Source organism: Channa argus, chromosome 5 (genome assembly GCF_033026475.1).
Source record: "Channa argus isolate prfri chromosome 5, Channa argus male v1.0, whole genome shotgun sequence".
In the NCBI taxonomy this organism is placed as follows: domain Eukaryota; kingdom Metazoa; phylum Chordata; class Actinopteri; order Anabantiformes; family Channidae; genus Channa; species Channa argus.
The window spans coordinates 3,144,262-3,161,753 of NC_090201.1; the positions used below are offsets into that span (position 1 = coordinate 3,144,262).

The window sequence follows — 17,492 nt, forward strand, 5'->3', positions numbered from 1 at the left end:
ACATAGAATAACATCAAGAAAGCAATACTTGAAGTCGAGTAACAGACCTCTATGTCAAATATTATGTTTCCTTACACATCTTAATATATGTTATATATATTTTGCCCCACATTGACTGGGCCAATTAGTGTATTTGTTCTATAAAAAAGACTAAACAGTTCTATTTATTAATGCTTTGAAATGTGTACTTACAGGCCACTATGTTAATGTATCGGTTCTTGTGCTTGTTGTCAGGGTGGTTAGAGTGCTCGGATGTCACCTTCATATCAGAAGTGCACCGCTGCACCTCCTGAGGAAGAAAACACACACATTGTTATCATTTCATGGGTTTTCTTTTTTGGCTGAATTACATTCACCCCAATACTAACACCTGCCAACCCCTAACTTTACCCTAACCCAGAACCCAAGTCCCCACTTTTAAACTCCCATGGTGTAGACTAGCATTTTGTCCCTATGGGGAAACAATGTGCAAACAGTGTGACACTGTAACCCTTGTTGTAGCATCCATCAACTGTGCACATGGTATCTCAGTCCTGACTGAAAAGAAATGAGCAGTTTGTATCTATGTTCTGCGGTGAGGTGATGACCCTTTTGTCGTGCGCAGAATAGTGGAAATCACTACCTCTTTGCTTCATTTACTTCAGAAAATGTTTCTCTTTTGATTACTCAAACTTATTTTGACGTTCTTTTGATGAACGTCAATCCCTTTCCAGGGAGGGAAAATCAGATAAGACAGTGCACAGTTCATTATACATGTCATTACATGTTTTGCTTTGCTTTCTGTCTAAATGTGTCTGATTACTTCTCACGATTCAGCATATATTGTGTATATATATCGTATAATATAACTTTTAACAACCTGTTCAGGCTGACTCAACCCGTTAGATTGCATTTTACTTCTTCATTTTATTGTTAATTAAGCCACATCACTTCACGCAGTGCACTTTAGACTGGAGCTCCAGTACAAGGATTCACTTTGCAGATTTATTCTTGTTTACCTACTTTAATTATTCATATTTACTCTCCTGTGTGTGGATACTGCCTATGGCTGCTGCTTACAGTTCTGAACATGACAGGTCTATCAGTATTTAATGTTGAGCTTCTGCCAAGCGAACAGCTGTTGGCTGCTAGCACAGCATGGCCAACAGGGAGGGGAGGGACTGGATTTGCCTCTGACCTCTTGGTCTAATTTTCTCTAAAGCTTCACAGAATGACCCCCGTGTTGTAGCACTGTCACATGGGTTCATCATACTAATTGGGATTTACAGTATTTCAGGCATAGCAGGCTTGAGATGTGTAAATGTGAGAGAATCATGTTGCAGGTATAAAGCAAGGAGACATGATGATGTCACATAGACACATATGCGCGTCTTTGTGTGTACCATCTGCAAATCAGATCACCTATGTGAAGACTCAGTCACATGCAAGGACACACAAGCACTGCTATTTGAACACCCACATTTATGCATTCACACACATGAGGACGTCCTACTTCTGTTGCTATCTTAGAACATCAGGGATGGCATCATGTTCCTTTTTCTGTGATTGTGAGTTCATGTATCTCGAGACGTGGCCTGCAGTTCTGTGTGGTACATTCGTGGCATTTTCTGCTTTTTCAAGCTGATACAGTCATGCAATGATGTTTGTAATGTGACAAGCGAGCTTCATGATGCTGCTTCCAGATAGGCTGCAATTTGACTTCGCCACAAGTGTGTCAAATTGTACAGATGGGTGAGACCTGATGGGTGACAAAAACAGAAAATGTACAGGCAACACACAAGATTCTCTATTTCCAAAAGATGTTCCCTCTCATTCTGTGCTCTGATGCTGTCTTCATAGGATACGGTTCAGTCAGGTTTTTCCAGTTGCGCTTGTTAAATGAAGCAGATAATGCATAAAGAGGCCTTGCTTTTATATACATTCTTCTCACCTTTCAATGTATTTTTCTTGTGTAAATAGACACATTTACTCATTCTGAGACAACATAAGAATGTAGTCCTCATTTCTATATTACCCTTGGAAATGTATTTGCCATTTATAAAAGTACCATTTCTGGAAACTAAGGACTCAAAAAAAAAATGAAATTAAAAAAACACACGTATCAGTACATCTGAAAACCAACACCTGCGTAGATGCTGACAGAAAGTTGATGTGGGATCCTACATGTTGCTTACTTGACAGATTCTGTGTTGACACAAAATAACATGTTGTTTTAACATGTTTTAACATTTTTTGGCAAGAACATTACTTCTTTAGAGGAAGGGATCCCTTGTAAAAGCACTTTCAGTGTCTGTTAACTCTAAACTGGGACAAGGAGGACACATCGATATCATATGTGGAGCTTTGTTCGTCTAGTTAGGTAATTTGTTTAGAGGGTTCTGTCCAGTTTCTCCTTCTAGGATGTGGGCATAAGCAAAGAATGCAGGGAGATGTAAAGCGTGGTGTTCTATATGTGGTGGTTAAATCACTCAATAAAAGGAGGAGGCAGATGGAGACGGATAACTTTCTTTCACAGTTCGGACTTCCACTTTATTAATCTCACGCTCTCGCTTTTCACTTCCCCTAACATCGACACCTGACAAGCCAAAAACCCAATCAGGAACCAGAACAACCTAAACTCAAGCAAATTAAGGCACAGAGAAGCAGATTCAGTCCACCAATACAAACTCAAACATGGCAAACAAAATTGGAATTATTGTTATGATATCTAATAACTAAAAATAAGATAAAATTAGATCCTTACACTTTAACTCAAATACACATTACATAAGTTCTTAACAGAACCTTACAGAGACAAGGATGGAAAAAGAAAAGAAATAAAAGTGCAAGATATTTTAACAGACTACGACTGCAGAGGGAACCGCGGCCAGAGTGATGAAGTATGCAGCTACATTTAAAAAGTCACTAAAAGTACTCTCTTCTCTGTGACTACAATCCTTCAGTTTGCAGGTCTTTTGTCTTCATTATTTCTTACTCTATCAGCTTTCAATATTTACTTAGGGTGGAAGTAAATTTAGAAAGTACAAAGCCTGCATTTGCATCCCTTTTAGGATGAAAAACATTCAATATCTTTTATTGACCAGCTACATGTCAGCTCTGTAGTGACATACTGTATGTAGTGTGAATTAAATATCAGTTAAAGCTTTAAAAATACAATGTGGATAATGCTAATGAAAAATCTGACACAATGGACTGTAGCAGGAATTGTGGAGGGAACCTGCTTTAGTATTTTGTGTGTGCAAAATACTGGCTGGTCTTTTTTTTAAAAAAGAAAATTCTAAAGAAAATCTCTTAATCATCCAGATTATTGCCCCTACACACAGTTAAGCCTGTTTTAACACCAGTAAGGGATCAATTTCTCAAACTTGTTAAATAGCTCCCGAGAAATCGTGTCTTTATGTCTTGATCCCATTCTAAGCTTCTTAAATGTTCAAGGTTTGTTCTCACACCTTTTACCTGAAAAATCTCAGCTCTTAAAATATCACCAAGATCCAAAAAGTTTTTTGACTGAATATACTTCTCTTTTGGCTTTTTACTTCGCGGTTCATATATTTGTCCCAAAAAAACCCCTCTTGTCTTATATTAATATTCAATATTTTAAGGCCTAAAATACAGGAAGGTGGCTCAAAAGAATAGCAGGTTGTCAAATCACTGGTGGATCTAACCCCAGTTCCCCAATTCCCCCAATTAAGCCGAACCTAAACTTTTTTACAGTAACTGACTGTTTGATTTTGTTTACCTTTGTATTCTCAACCCCCCCAAGAAAGTCCTCACCACTCTATAGGTTAAGTAAAACATCCTCCTTTTCTACAGTAAATCTCCTGAGATGAGTTTCAAACACAAAATTAGAAAGTAAGAGAAAAACACGGGGAAGACAGCTGTGACCTATATAAGAGCCAAGAGAACAGTGAATAGCATCTGAAGAATAAGATCTGCGAATGAGAGTTGGAGACCGAGGGCCATGAAGGATATGCAGCGGGGAGTAAGCTATTTGGGAGCAAGGCTAAAATATCCTACTCAGCTGCTTGCAAAAATAGACGTCTATGTGTCACATCATCTTTACCACCAACAACAGAAATGAACCAGTGTCCTATTCTGGTTGTAAAGTTTAATTTTGTCCCTGACTGTTTTAAAGACTGTAATGTTATAATCTTTATTATTATCATATATTTAAATAATTTTAATAGTCATTCCAATGTTTACCATGATCCCGCATGCAAAAATATAAATAACTGTTTGGAATGGGGAATATATGTTTTCAGAAGTGGTTAATTTGATTTCTCTCTCCAGTGACTTTTGTTTCTTTGTTTTCTAAAACTTTGTGCTAAATCCTGGCACTTCACTACAGAGAAAAGTGGAAATTAATGACCTGCCACAAGAGCCTAAACCATCTGGAAAGTGAACAAAGTAGAAGAAAGTCAAAAGAATTAATGGTTCAAGAAAACTGATCCAAAGGACTTGGTAAACTACTTTTACCATCACTAAACTGTTGTTGGTTTAGTCGGAGTTTTTCATTTTAATTCTGAACCAAAAGTTTTACCCAAACCTATCCAAATTTATTTTTAGCCTAAACCTTGCATTTTGTTGTGGCTAAATGTGACAAAGTTGTAGCTCTGAGTATAGTATTGTCACTATAAAAGCCTGACATGTGGTAGTGCATGATACTGGCAAGTAGAGAGGACCTAATAAATTATATGTATGGACTGATTAGAACAGATAATGGGGCACTGGATAGCCTGATAACATCAGAACAGGGATGAAGCAGTTACATCAATGTCTGTATTAATAATGCAAACAGCTTTTTAAAAATGATCTGTAGCTCCCCTTGACTTTATGAAGCTTTATAGGGACTTTCAGCTTATTGTTTAATATCTGGAGCACAACAGTTTTTTCCTCAATCTCTTTGCTGTCAGCAGAGGAGAATCTCTGAAACAACATTGTCCACCACCTGTCCAACAGCAGACAGCACAGTTAAGCACTAGCTGGTGAACAAAGTGGCAAACATTTAAGCATATTTTCCTCAGGAGTTGCAGGCGACCAAAAAAAAAAATACAATAATCAGCAATTGTTTGCTTAACTGGTTACCATGTCAACTTAAAAGGTGATCACAATGTTTCTAAGGATCACAGGATGGTTACAGTATCCTCTTTGGTTTTTATTTATTAGACTTACCTCAAAATCTTCAGAGAACCCACGCTGGTTATTGGAGTAGAGTTCAGAGACGTGTTTAATGAACTGCTTGACCGGAATAGCTTCCATGTCATCTGCAGAGAAGAGTTGAGACCGGGGTTAAACTAGAATCAGAGGAACAGTAACTTGCTCTGAAGTAAAGCCGCGAGCCGTCGTCCCTACATGTGGGAAGCATTGTAATACAAGGGAGCAGCCTGCCTTTGACAAACAAAGGTAAAGTACACAGGTATGTGACTACTGAGTGATGCTGCACCAGAGTAATATCATGGTGTCAAATCAATTCATCCCTTGCAGAATGGTGTAGGGTTACAGTACAGCACTATGGGACTGGAAGTAACTCAATGCCTCAGTTTTTACTACAAGCTTTAGGTACCTGACATGACCGATCAGCATGAGTACAGCAAGCAAATGTGTGATAATGTGACTTATCTCTTAAAATTTTGTGAAAAAACTGACTTTCATGGTGGAGAAAAATGTAATATCTGCGGAACACTGTCACATTCCTCCAGTTTTAAAATAGCAATGAAAGAAAAAAATGACAGTCCAGGAAGTGGAATTCAAGGCGTAGAAGTTCAACCTCAGTAACAAAGTGTCCAAAATGACCACTTTGTCAAGTCCTTTGGCGGCGCTGTATGTTGATGCAAACATTCGTTACTGTCATGGGAAGCACAAGGCCGTCGAGTACAACAGAAACCCAGGTCCTTCGACATTTCATGCTTAAAGCAGTGTCATAGTATATAAGGCCAAAATCCACATGGGGAGGTTATCAGGACATTTGGATGCAACAAGACATTGGACATTCTGACAGAAGACAGGTTGAAGAAGACACTGTGTATTACCCTGAATTTTAGACGCCTAACCCTAACCAAACTGTGAGGTTTGCACAACTGTAACAGAGGTGCAACATACAGGCACCATTGTTCCAATGGTGGCAAATAGTGATGCTCATGGGGCAAGAAGAAGATGCCAAAGAGCATAGTAAACGTCAAAAATGAGCAAATAAAACTGCAAACACTGCAACGCTGCAAATGTTTTTGAAGAGAATGTAATCAGTGGAGGATTATGTTCTAACGCAGTGATTTTTCCATTTGAGTGAAGCACTAGTAGTGTAGTTTAGTAACAAGAAGGCAAAGAAAACATGTTGTTCAAGAACATTTCACTGATATGTTCACTGTCAGCATAATTGTCACATGCAATTCATGTTACTTCTCTGGTGGCAATTACAATCCCATCAAAAATGTATTTGCTCTTTTAGTTTAGTATCCACAACGTTTTATTTATAATATTCTACATTACTTACTTGGTGGAATACTTCTGCATTTGTACTTTAAGTAAATATTAGAACTTTTACTTTTTTTACTTTGAGTAAGAAATTTGAATACTCCAACTTGTAGTGGAGTATTTCTAGGCAAATACTTCAGGGTTGTGTGGTCTGATCAACTATTGTCAGTGTCATTTGTGCATTGTATGGTCTACGAGAAACAGTGTCTGCCTGCAACAAACCTCTATAAAATCCTAAAAGGCCACAAAATAGGAAGGCTGTGCGCTTTTGTTGTGATGATAGATGCAGATGCAGATCATTTTAAGAGATGCAGTGTTAATCAAACAAGATACTTCATGAAAAGCTGATAGAAATAGCAATCAGTAAATCAAAAGGCCACGGCCAAATACAAGTGTGCAAACTCATGGTGCTAAGTGGTACTTTGAGAAAATCCATTCCCTTGAATGATCAATGAAAGAATAATGGAAAATGAGTAATATATTTCAGTTCCTCTGCATTACGACAGAAGAGCAGGCAATTAAAGCTGTAAGCGAAAGCTTGCTTATCACATTTTTTGTTGTTGTAGGAGCTTTTAGTGAGGAGACACAGAACTGGAGGGTATGTGTCATCAGATGGTCCACTTATAGAGTTGCAAAGTGGTAGTCATCCTTGCTGGCAGCACAAAAAGCTGAACTCGACCCAGATGATTGGAGCCAGTTCAGTGGAGAGGACGCACAAAACACTACACTCAGCTAAAACTCTCTCACAGCTCCCTTCAGTTTAGTCTTCATCAAATATTAACAAAAGCATACGCTCGCTTGCTCTCACTCCGTGTCTCTATGAGACGTTCACTTAGGTATGCAAATATGTCAGAGATATTTGTGTGTCAGTAAACACAGCAGTCTGCTGAGTTTTAAGCAGAGAGGTCTAGGAAAAAAAATGGCAAAATGAAAAACTGATCCAAATTAGTTTTATTGGTTTGACACAGGAGACTAAATCTTAAATACACAAGTGTATCTAATATATACCAATCAGCCACAACATTAATACCACCCAGTTGTTTGAATATTGCGCTGACACATCTTCCCCCTCATTCTTCTAGTTCCAAACTGAGGTACTTTAGCTCTTTACTAGTTCTCTTTCCTTCTCATTCCTCCTCTTTCCTTTCAGTACCTTCTGTACTGCAGCCTGAGTTTTTCTTTAAACTTTATAGCTGAGTAAAAACTGCTGACATGTGGTGCAACTCATGGAACTTTATGTACTGAGATGTCTGCCTTTCTAAACTATGTCCAACCCATTGGATTTTCCTGAGGTGGACTCCAATCAAGCATCTCATTAAAAACAAATAGAAAGCATGATGTAAAGGATCTGAACACTTTTGCAATACAGTAAGAGATTAAGTAAGAGTAAGATTTCACTTTTTCATTTTTTAATTATTAGCAATGTTTTTTTAATGTATGTTTAATGTTTCACTTTGTCGTTATGAGTTGTAGTGTGTAGACTGAAGTGAAAAAAGCTATTTGACTTTTTGCACACAGGCAAGTAAAAAAGGAAAAAGGCAGAGGGGGCCTGAATACTTTCCAAAGTATCCGAAGTGTCAACCTTCGCTTTTAGCATTGAGTTAATTGTGGGATAGGCCTTAAATATGCTACACTGACATAATGTTATTTAGTGACTTTTTGCAGTTGTTAATACCAAATCATCTGTATGTGGTGATAAACATGGTGAATACTGAGATATAAATCACATGCTCATAAAATGGCAAATACTAAAATAACACTAATGTTACACATCTGAAAAGTTAGCATGTCATAGCATGAGGTGTGCGCGTGTGTGTGTGTGTGAGGTGTGTGTTGAGTGCTAGATTCTGTTGTAAAGGGCTGCCACCTGCATGTTGTAAATCCAGCATAAGGCCTTATTTTGAGGATTATGGGATGCGTGAGGCTCTAGTTCAGATCTTTTCAGACAATTAACACAGCTAACATATGGTCAGACACCACATTTGTGTCTGTTTCAGTGGCTCTGATACCTGCACCTTCCAACAGTCGACAAAAAAAGCAAATATATTGGTGATTTGAACTTCAGAGTGAGTCCAAAACCGGAGTACTGTGTGAGCCTGTTCCTGCTGGGGAGAGAGACTACGGCTCAGTGCTGGACTTTGCCATGCTGGGCACCCTGGGCCTGGCCTGGTATGAATGGAGGCCTTTGGACTCTGCCAGGGTCCATTGTAAAGAGGCCCCTAAAGCTTTTAATTAATTTGACGAGTTTGGATGCAAATCCTGGACCTAAAGACCAGAGCTGGATTAGCTAGAAAGCCCTTTCAAGCCCTGCAGAGGTTTTTGTGTGTGTGTGTGTGTGTGTGTGTGTGTGTGTGTTTTATAATAGGTGAACTGAACCTTGCTTGGCTTTCCCTCTCACATGCACACACAAAGAACCATACCAACAATCCCCATCTCCTGTTTAGACGTCCACTGATACATAACTATATGTGATTTTATGCAGTCATGTGTCCAGTAGCACTCTGGATTACTGCTGAGTCTTAGGGCTGTAAAGTGGACGTTTGGATCAGTAAGGTCTTCAAGCTGGCTTGTGACCTTAGACCGCTGCGTTAAGAATAGCCCTGACCTGTAGGAGCCCTTAGAGTGGACCACCACCCTAGCTAACACTGTGCAGAAACCCTGTACCCATATAAAGTGGGTAGATGGAAAAAAGAAAGAGATTAGCAGAAAGAAGGTGATTATCAGCATAGCGCCAATGATGGCTGGTTGTTACCTGGTATGGGGATGACAGGGATGGTTTCATTAGCCACCACCCTGGGTGAACTGCTATCTTCCACATAGAAATGAGCTGTCTGGAAACAGCGCCTGGAAAAAAAAAAAGAGAGAAGGGGTAGGGGTGTGATTACATTTGATTGCATCTTTTTATGGACAGAAGTCGGTATGCTGTGGTTCTGTGGTAGAAGGTCTTTCACCTGATGTAAATCACACATCCTTTCTGTCCTGTATTGCTGCTGCTGTACAGTTACTTCTTTAAAGGGGCAACTTCACCAACTTTCAACTTGCTCACCAGGGCTTTAGTTTAGGGTGAGAATATACAACAATGCTTTTAAACTTCTCTCTGACTTCCCGATATTAAAATATCTCTCTTCTTCTGGCTGAGAAATGCCTCCAGATGGCATCACTTGGACGGTTGTTCACACTATAGAGGTTTGTGGTCAACTTGCTTTTCCAGAGCTCCCCCAGATGATATTATCTGAACTCCTAATGATGTAAAACTCCTGTGATGTCATCTGGAGGCGTTTTTCAACCACAAGAAAAGAGATATTTTGAAATAGGGAAGCCAGAAGTTTAAAAGCATTATTGTATATTTACACACTAAACTAAAGCCACGGGGAGCAAGTTGAAAATTGGGCTCAGGCTCAGAGTTTTGATCTTGTTTGAGGAGGTGAAGCAGACTGGACCTGGGTTTCAGTGCCTCTTCTGGACACACTATAGGCCATAACTACTGAAGCACAACATAGCCAGATAGTCCACAGATTGTTTTTTGGGCCAAATCTTTACACAGGTAATCTTCGAGAGCCTTAATCAGATATAGAATTCATCATGAATGTCAGTGGTGACAGTCAGCCATCCCACAAAGTACATACAGCAGACATGGACTTTGAACTTTACACACAATTATGCACAAGCCACACACACTGGTCTTTGAAGCTTATCTAACTTAAAGTCCTCGTGAACAACACATTTAACTGCTACTTTTATAGCAAAGGGATTTATTTCAAAGCTTGTTCTACTAGGTGACAAACACACACATAGACACACACATAGATACACACACACACACACACTGTGCCTCACTCCAGGTGAGTTTGAAGTCGCACACGTGTAGAAGCTGCCATAGAGGGAAGAGCTCCACAGCACACATAGCAATAGGTCTACTGTTGAGCTTCTATGACGGTGACAATTCACAAGTGTGATGTTTTACATCAAAGTGCTTTGAAATGGAGATCTGCAGCAAGCATTTAGAGAAGAGCTGGAGCAAGAATACAGCTGAACAAAAAGAAAGAGGTGTCACTTGTCTCCTCTCTTAAAAACACCCAAAAAGTAAAAACCTAAATCCTGCCAGGCAGTTTAAAAGGGGAAAATATGTGCCTGCAGAGGAGATGTGCCTGTGACCGTATTATTACATTTACACATAATCATGGGTTTGAGTAAAAAAAGGATTTTAACATTGTGTTCCCACCCAAACTGAAGTTGTCGGTGCAAACTGAAGTGATACTGGGTGGAGATGGAAGGATTTGGGTATGTCTTCAAATGTTCCTTCCATCTTCTAAATTGTTCAGTGCATCTAGGCAGGAAGATTTTCAGGAGCAGACTTCATCATCTAAAGAGATGCTACACTGAACAATATATGAATCAACTGCAATAATACTGCATCTTGACTACAGTATCTGGGCAAGTTGTCATAATACTGGAAATGCCTTTGATACAATACCTTGGAAAAGTACTGACACAAATTCTGACACAGCGTTAAGTGCTTGAATATTTTCTTGAAAACATTCATATAACAAGGCTACACCGAGAGCTAATCCACGAGTGTGTACTGCTTCAGCACTGTTTAGTTTCTTAAAAAAAAAAAATCAAAAATATCTTGTAAGGTCAGCTTTGAATGTTTTGGGTCCAATCCAGCTTAAGTCACCTAAACTTCTCTTTGATGCTTAAGGAGAAATATTTTTATAAACTTTTATTTTTCTCTTTGGATGATGCTTTGAAATAAAAAATAAATACTTATTTAACTAATCACAGAAATTAAGTATATTTATTAGTAGGCTAGTGTGTTTTATGTATCTAAATGATTTTACTTCTATTTTAAATGTGTTTTAAAGTTTATCAACTGATACTCAGCTGTCAAAATCTAGCTGCCCTCCCACCTCATACTACAAGAACACAGTCAATGCAGGAGGTACAGTCACACGAGAGCATGTTCACTGAGAAATGTTAGCAATCATCAACATGTCACCTCAAGGAAAAGTCACTAGATTGTTTACTTTTAACTTAAAGTTATTTTTATATAGGTCCCTAAATCTAGTAGATCAAAAAATGATGATATGCATCAAAACAATCAATATTTTTGACAACAGCAGTATTTGGCTAGCTGGAAATACCAGGGAATAGAAATTATGTCACATGGATAAAGTCATCACTGCATTACTCACTTAGTAAAACAAGCCGTGTTTGTGTTTTTGTGATGCATGACCTCTTGTGGTTGTGGGTATAATGACAGCTGCGTGCCAGGACCACAGGCAGAAAGAATGGGACGCCATAGCACTGAAAAAAACCTCACCACAGACCATCCTACCTACAATGCAAATACTGGTTACATTTAACTATAACCACAACATTTTACTCAACTTAAGAAACCTAGAAAGAACCTCTGGCTGCTCAAACCTAAAGGATTCACTGATTTTGAACTTTCTTCTTTTGGTTGTAGTTCGGGTCGTACATGCACATAAATGCCATTGAATTCCAAATGACTTCCCTCTAACAAAATATCTCTCTACTTCTAGCTGAAAAACGTCTCCAGATGACATCAATCGGAGGAACCTTCAGTTTAGATTATATCATTTCGTTGCTCACACTATGGAGGTTGTAATCCTTGTCAATCTGCTTTTCCAGCGCTCCCTAAAATGACATAATCTAAAGTACTAATTATGAAAAACTCATTTGGGTGATTTGGAGACGTTTTTCAGCTGGAAGCAGGGAAATATGTTTATATTGGGAAGTCAGACCAATGTTTAAAATCATCAATGTACATTTACACCCTAAACTAAAGCCATAGAAAGCAAGTTGAAAATTGGTGAAGTCGCCCTTTAACCAAATCTGCACCGTAGATGTAGAGGTTCAGAAAACACTCATGGGAACTAACTTTCAATCATACGGCTTAGTAGGCATTACTGACCACCTTCTACTCTATTCGTAAGGTCTGAGGTCCTGTTGGAGCAGGAACAGCAAAAATACAGAATGACAAAGACAACACAATAGAGACATCACTTGTGGCTGTCTACATACATGTCCACATTAGTAGTAAAACAGCTATGATCTCATGTTTCCTGAAATACACCTACCACCTATCCACTATGGTGTCCCCTATTCACAACTACACCCTCCAATGACAACAACAACAACTCCTTCTTATGTATGTGTGTGTATGTGTGTGCAGACCCCCCATACCTGTAATTTATACAGAGCAGAGAGCAGAGAGCATTCATCCTGGTGAACAAATAGAGGAGAGAGAGGAGACGGGGTGCCGCATGCTGCTGCTGGCACGAACTGAAAGCAAGTGCACGGAGACAGGGGGACAGACGGAGGGAAGACGGAGGGAGGGAGGTCAGCTTTCCTAACAAGGCATGAAGGGGGTTGTTCCCTCTCTGTGTGACACCAACCCACACACACACACACACACTCACACACACAAAAAAAGGTCAATCCCATACCACTTCCTGGTGTGGGACAGCCAGTGTCATGATGCGTTCAAATCACATTGGACAAATCTAAAAGAAGCATGCTGTGGTCTAAAATACTAGTTGACAAACAAGAGAGCAAGTCACACTCAGTTTCCTTCTGATCATTTGATTAAATGGGATGATCTGGGATAGTGAAATGGTTTAGATGGATCAGTATTTAACATGTTACTAAAAAGTATTTTCAATTCTTTATGGTACAGCCATAAACTAAGCGAACAAAACCTCCTGTTTCGTGTAAACACAGTAGTTTATACAGGTGACAGGCGAGTGTTGTAACACCATGACAATTGTAACACTATCAGTATAACCAATTGGAAAACAAGTGTGATGATGTCACCACTATCTTACACTCCCACTTGCATCAAGAGACATGTCTCTATAAGCATCATTGTAGACTTTATCACCCAAACACAGTTTCTCGGGTATTCAGGTAAGATTATTTTTAGCCTGGCATTTATTCTGTTGTAGATACAATGGTTTGACTAACGTAGGTAGATTTATACAAGAGAATCCTGTTTTTCTGCCAAGTATGCATGTAACCAGGTTTCTAATTGTGCATATAGATAACAAAAGGCTCCAGACAGGGCAAATAGCCGAGAGAGACACTGAGTGAAAGGGGAGATCAATAGCAGAGGGATGCTGCCTCCTTTTTAAATCAAAGTCCATCTAAAGTTTGACTGAAAAATTGAACTAACACACAAGTGTTGTTATTTAGACTTGTAGAAAATTAAATTGCTTTTTACCACAGATGTCTTTTTCAGACACTTTGCACTGTGTGTCAACTGTGACTCTCTGTCCCGTTTGCTGTTTCTGCCCACTCTTGCTGTCAAAGCAATACATGGACACAGCCAAAAAAAAAAAAAAAAAAAGTAGTCACTATCCAGGTCAAATCTGTGAGCCAGGCTCCCAATACAAGTCCAAGAGATGTCCAATTACTTGTCTGCTGTAATCTGTATACCAAGTGTTGTGCATGATTCTATAAGTAACCTGGTTACTGAAGTGACCGTAAATGCAGTAAAAAATACAAGCTTCAAAGCAACATGGTAAAACAGTTCACTATTTATTGGCTGCTTGAGGTGAGGCGAGTTTCCTGGTCCCCCCCCCCCCCCCCCCCCCCCCTCCAAATGACAAAACAACAGTTTGATTTTTAAAGCTCAGACTTGAACGCAACAGAGCAACAGTTTGGGTAAAGTGGGCAGCACCAACAGACGGTGGGTGGAGTCTGTGTAGAACACAGGGTTGTGACCTGAGCTTTGCTCCACAATACGATTAAATACCCGAACACACCCCCAGCACCTGTTGCCAGGCCTATGTGTGTGTGTGTGTGTGGGTGTTTCTCAGTTTCTCAGCACTTGTACACCAAGTAGTGCCACTATTCCAAGTCAGAACTAAGAAGCAAAACTTGGGTCTTGGTCAGTTGCAACAGTGATGATTTAATATGAAACCACTAAAGAATAATGATGTAAAGCAAACACCATCAGGTAACTTGTCGAACACCACATGCATATTGTGTCAGTGTTGTTTACTCTCACACTGTGTTGCCTTCACATGCCACCAATGATTTGCTATGTGTTCTAGATTTCAATAAAGGACCATGCTGCTGTTGTCTAACTTGATTTAGCCAATTACCACTGGTTATATAACCACCATCTGATGCTTTTATCCCACAGTGTAACAGCAGAGCTGCACACAATGATGCTTCAGCATGAACTCAATGTTAGACCACAAATTCTAACAAAACAAAGAAAGATTTACCATTTCAAGTGCGTATGCCTACACAAAATGCAAGTACACTAGATTATAAATTTCACATTACAAACTAAGCATAAGCCAGATGCTCACTTAATTTTTCACATGACCTCTGCATTTTGATATATTACAAGGAAAATATTCTCCTTGGCTTCCTCTTAATCTCTGCTGTAAAATTTCCTGTGAATCTCATGATGGGGTCAATTATCTTCCCCTCAGTTGCCTCGATTGGTGCTTTGATGCGGACTTACTTTTTTAAAACAAAACGTCAGCTCAGTGATCAAATTATCTTATTAATATTTACCTAGACTAATGTAGATGCTTTATTTTCACTTCAGTTATCAATACAAATCGAAATGATCATTGTGGTCTGACACAACAGTCCTGTCTCTTCAAACATTTTGTTTGCTTCTTAAGATTTTCTAGTTTGCTTGAAGTTAACTGATATGATGGCATGTTTTCATCCAAATGCAAAGCAATTTTAAATCAACAAAAGCTAAACAAATTAAATAATATTGTGTATTGTGTAGAAAAGCATACAAAATTACAGAATGATCAGTAGCGCATTAACTTTTAGAATAACAATCACATAAAAATCCCATTGTCATAAAACTGCATGTGCAAATACATTTTCTGGGATATGTAAATGCAACCGAATTATATTTTCTATTACATAATGATGATAATTTGACATTTAATGTAGATGGCAAGTGACAAATATGTTAATGTTGAAAATGTTCATGTGGGGGTTTAGAGACGCCATCTGGCGTCTCCTAGATACTGTACACACAAGGTGCCCTTTCACGTATGTGGCACACAGTCTGGCCAGTCCTCAGTGGCTAGGAAAAGGAACTTCTCTTTGAAACATTTAGTGATAAATAAATAATAAATCTGTGTCACTAAAGTTTTTTCTGTAAAGAAAAGAAAAAAAATTTAAACCACTAGAAGAATCAATCTGATATATAATGTGTAAAGGAACATCAAGGTTGAATTAGTTGTTTAGCTGCGCAATGCACTGTAAACACAGGTCTTAAAAATATTCTCTGGGTATTGCTTTACTACTAGATTTATCGAACTGACACTGGTATTCTTATACAGTGTGGGGAAGAATGTACTAAATGAGGTTTTTTCAAATATTGACATGGTATCACTTGTGTTTTAAAATGCTTAGTTGCAAGGAGGAAATTGACTGTCTCTGCTCTGTCAGTGAGGAGGAAAGGCAGCTGAGTCAGCTGGTTGCTTTTAGTGTTCACAGGCCTTAGGCACAAGACATACTGTAAAAGACACACGGTGGACACCTAGAATCTATTTACTGTATGTAAACAGCTTTGTCTGCTGTTATCTGCTCTCTGACATTGACTGGAAAATCAATCAGTCCTAATAAGCTAAAAGTTTTAATAATGTCATTGAAAACTACACTATTTGAAATGACTGAAATGATTTCTGAAAGGGTACATTTAGTGAAATCTCAGCAATGAAAAACCATATTAATTGTGCTAAATATTATCTCCAAGACCTGATTCCTCCCATAATAGTTTACCCTGCAGGTTTCAGGTATTAGCCTTTGTGTTTTTATCATTTCACTGAGCTTTAATTACCACAAAGTATCACTCAGAGGACAAAGTCACACTAAATGACTCCCAGTGACTCTCAGCCTGCATGATGTGATGTATTAAGTATAAACAGAGCTGGTAAAATAACGGAAGGTATGAAACAGCTTATTTAAGGGGGGGGCTAATTTATGCATTAGTATTGATTGAAACCTCCTGTATTCACAGTGAAACGATGTTGTACTCACACCTCCCATAGAAAGCTACTACAAACCCGATTTCCAGAAAACTTAGGAGGCTGTGAACAATGTACAAAAACGTTCATCTATTGATTTACAAATCCTTTAAAAGCTATTTAGATTGTAATTAGTACAAAGACAACATAACAAATGTTTGTTTGTTTTAGACAAAATTTAGCTTTTAGCTACTTTTAATCTCATTCTGCAAGTTGGAATTTCGATGTTTGGTGGCACAACCTGTAATGTGTTAAAACTACCAGCACTAAAAAGAAACTACAAAAAAATTTCTATATTAATATCTCAACACTTGGTGACAAAAATCTGTAATGCATTCCTCATTGCATAGAATCCTGTGCATATAGCAATAAACACTACAACGCATCCATTCAGAATATTTTACTTGTATGGAGTAGTATTGCATTTTACCAGCTTGCTTTTCACCAGATGAGAAGTAGTGATGGCGCTGTTGTAGTGTACCTACCTCCAGTAGATAAGCACAGCCAGCAAGATGACGATGCAGAGGAAGGTCAGACCTGATACCACCACCAGAGGTACCAGCCACTCTACGCGGCCTAGGCCTGCCCCAGGTCTGGGTCTTGTCTGATGGGTCAGATTCGTCACTGCACTGGGACGGTCTAGAAGTAAAAGTGAAGAAATTAATAAGAGAAAGAAATTCCATATTTGAACAGTCAGGGTACAGTGGGAGAGGTGAACTAAGGAGGTGACTAAGACACTCGATTCATCACAAAAGAATGGCATTTAGAAGAAGTGTGTAATAGTTACCTTAGGAGGAATATCAATACTTAGTATGTGTAGAAATGGGGAGTTGATTAAAGTAAATGCATTGATGAAGTGTCAAGAAAGAAAATAGAAACGTAAGCAGGAATAAGGGAGTTATTAATTATTGTTAGCAATTTCTTTTAGATCATGTATAATCGGTGGTTCGGGTCTTTGTATGTTTGCTGTCATTTAACAAAGAA

The 17,492-nt window shown here is 38.7% G+C and overlaps 1 protein-coding gene across 2 annotated transcripts in view; it reads right to left on the minus strand.

Moving 5' to 3' along the window:
• ptprga (protein tyrosine phosphatase receptor type Ga) overlaps positions 1 to 17,492 on the minus strand; it is a 451,880-nt gene that overhangs the window by 25,671 nt on the left and 408,717 nt on the right. For both annotated transcript variants that reach the window (XM_067504881.1, XM_067504880.1), the window contains exons 13-16: positions 16,994 to 17,147; positions 9,224 to 9,315; positions 5,173 to 5,264; positions 193 to 289 (exon numbers count right to left, since the gene is read on the minus strand). In XM_067504881.1, the coding sequence (XP_067360982.1) occupies positions 193 to 289; positions 5,173 to 5,264; positions 9,224 to 9,315; positions 16,994 to 17,147 (435 nt within the window). The remainder of the gene's footprint in view (positions 1 to 192; positions 290 to 5,172; positions 5,265 to 9,223; positions 9,316 to 16,993; positions 17,148 to 17,492) is intronic.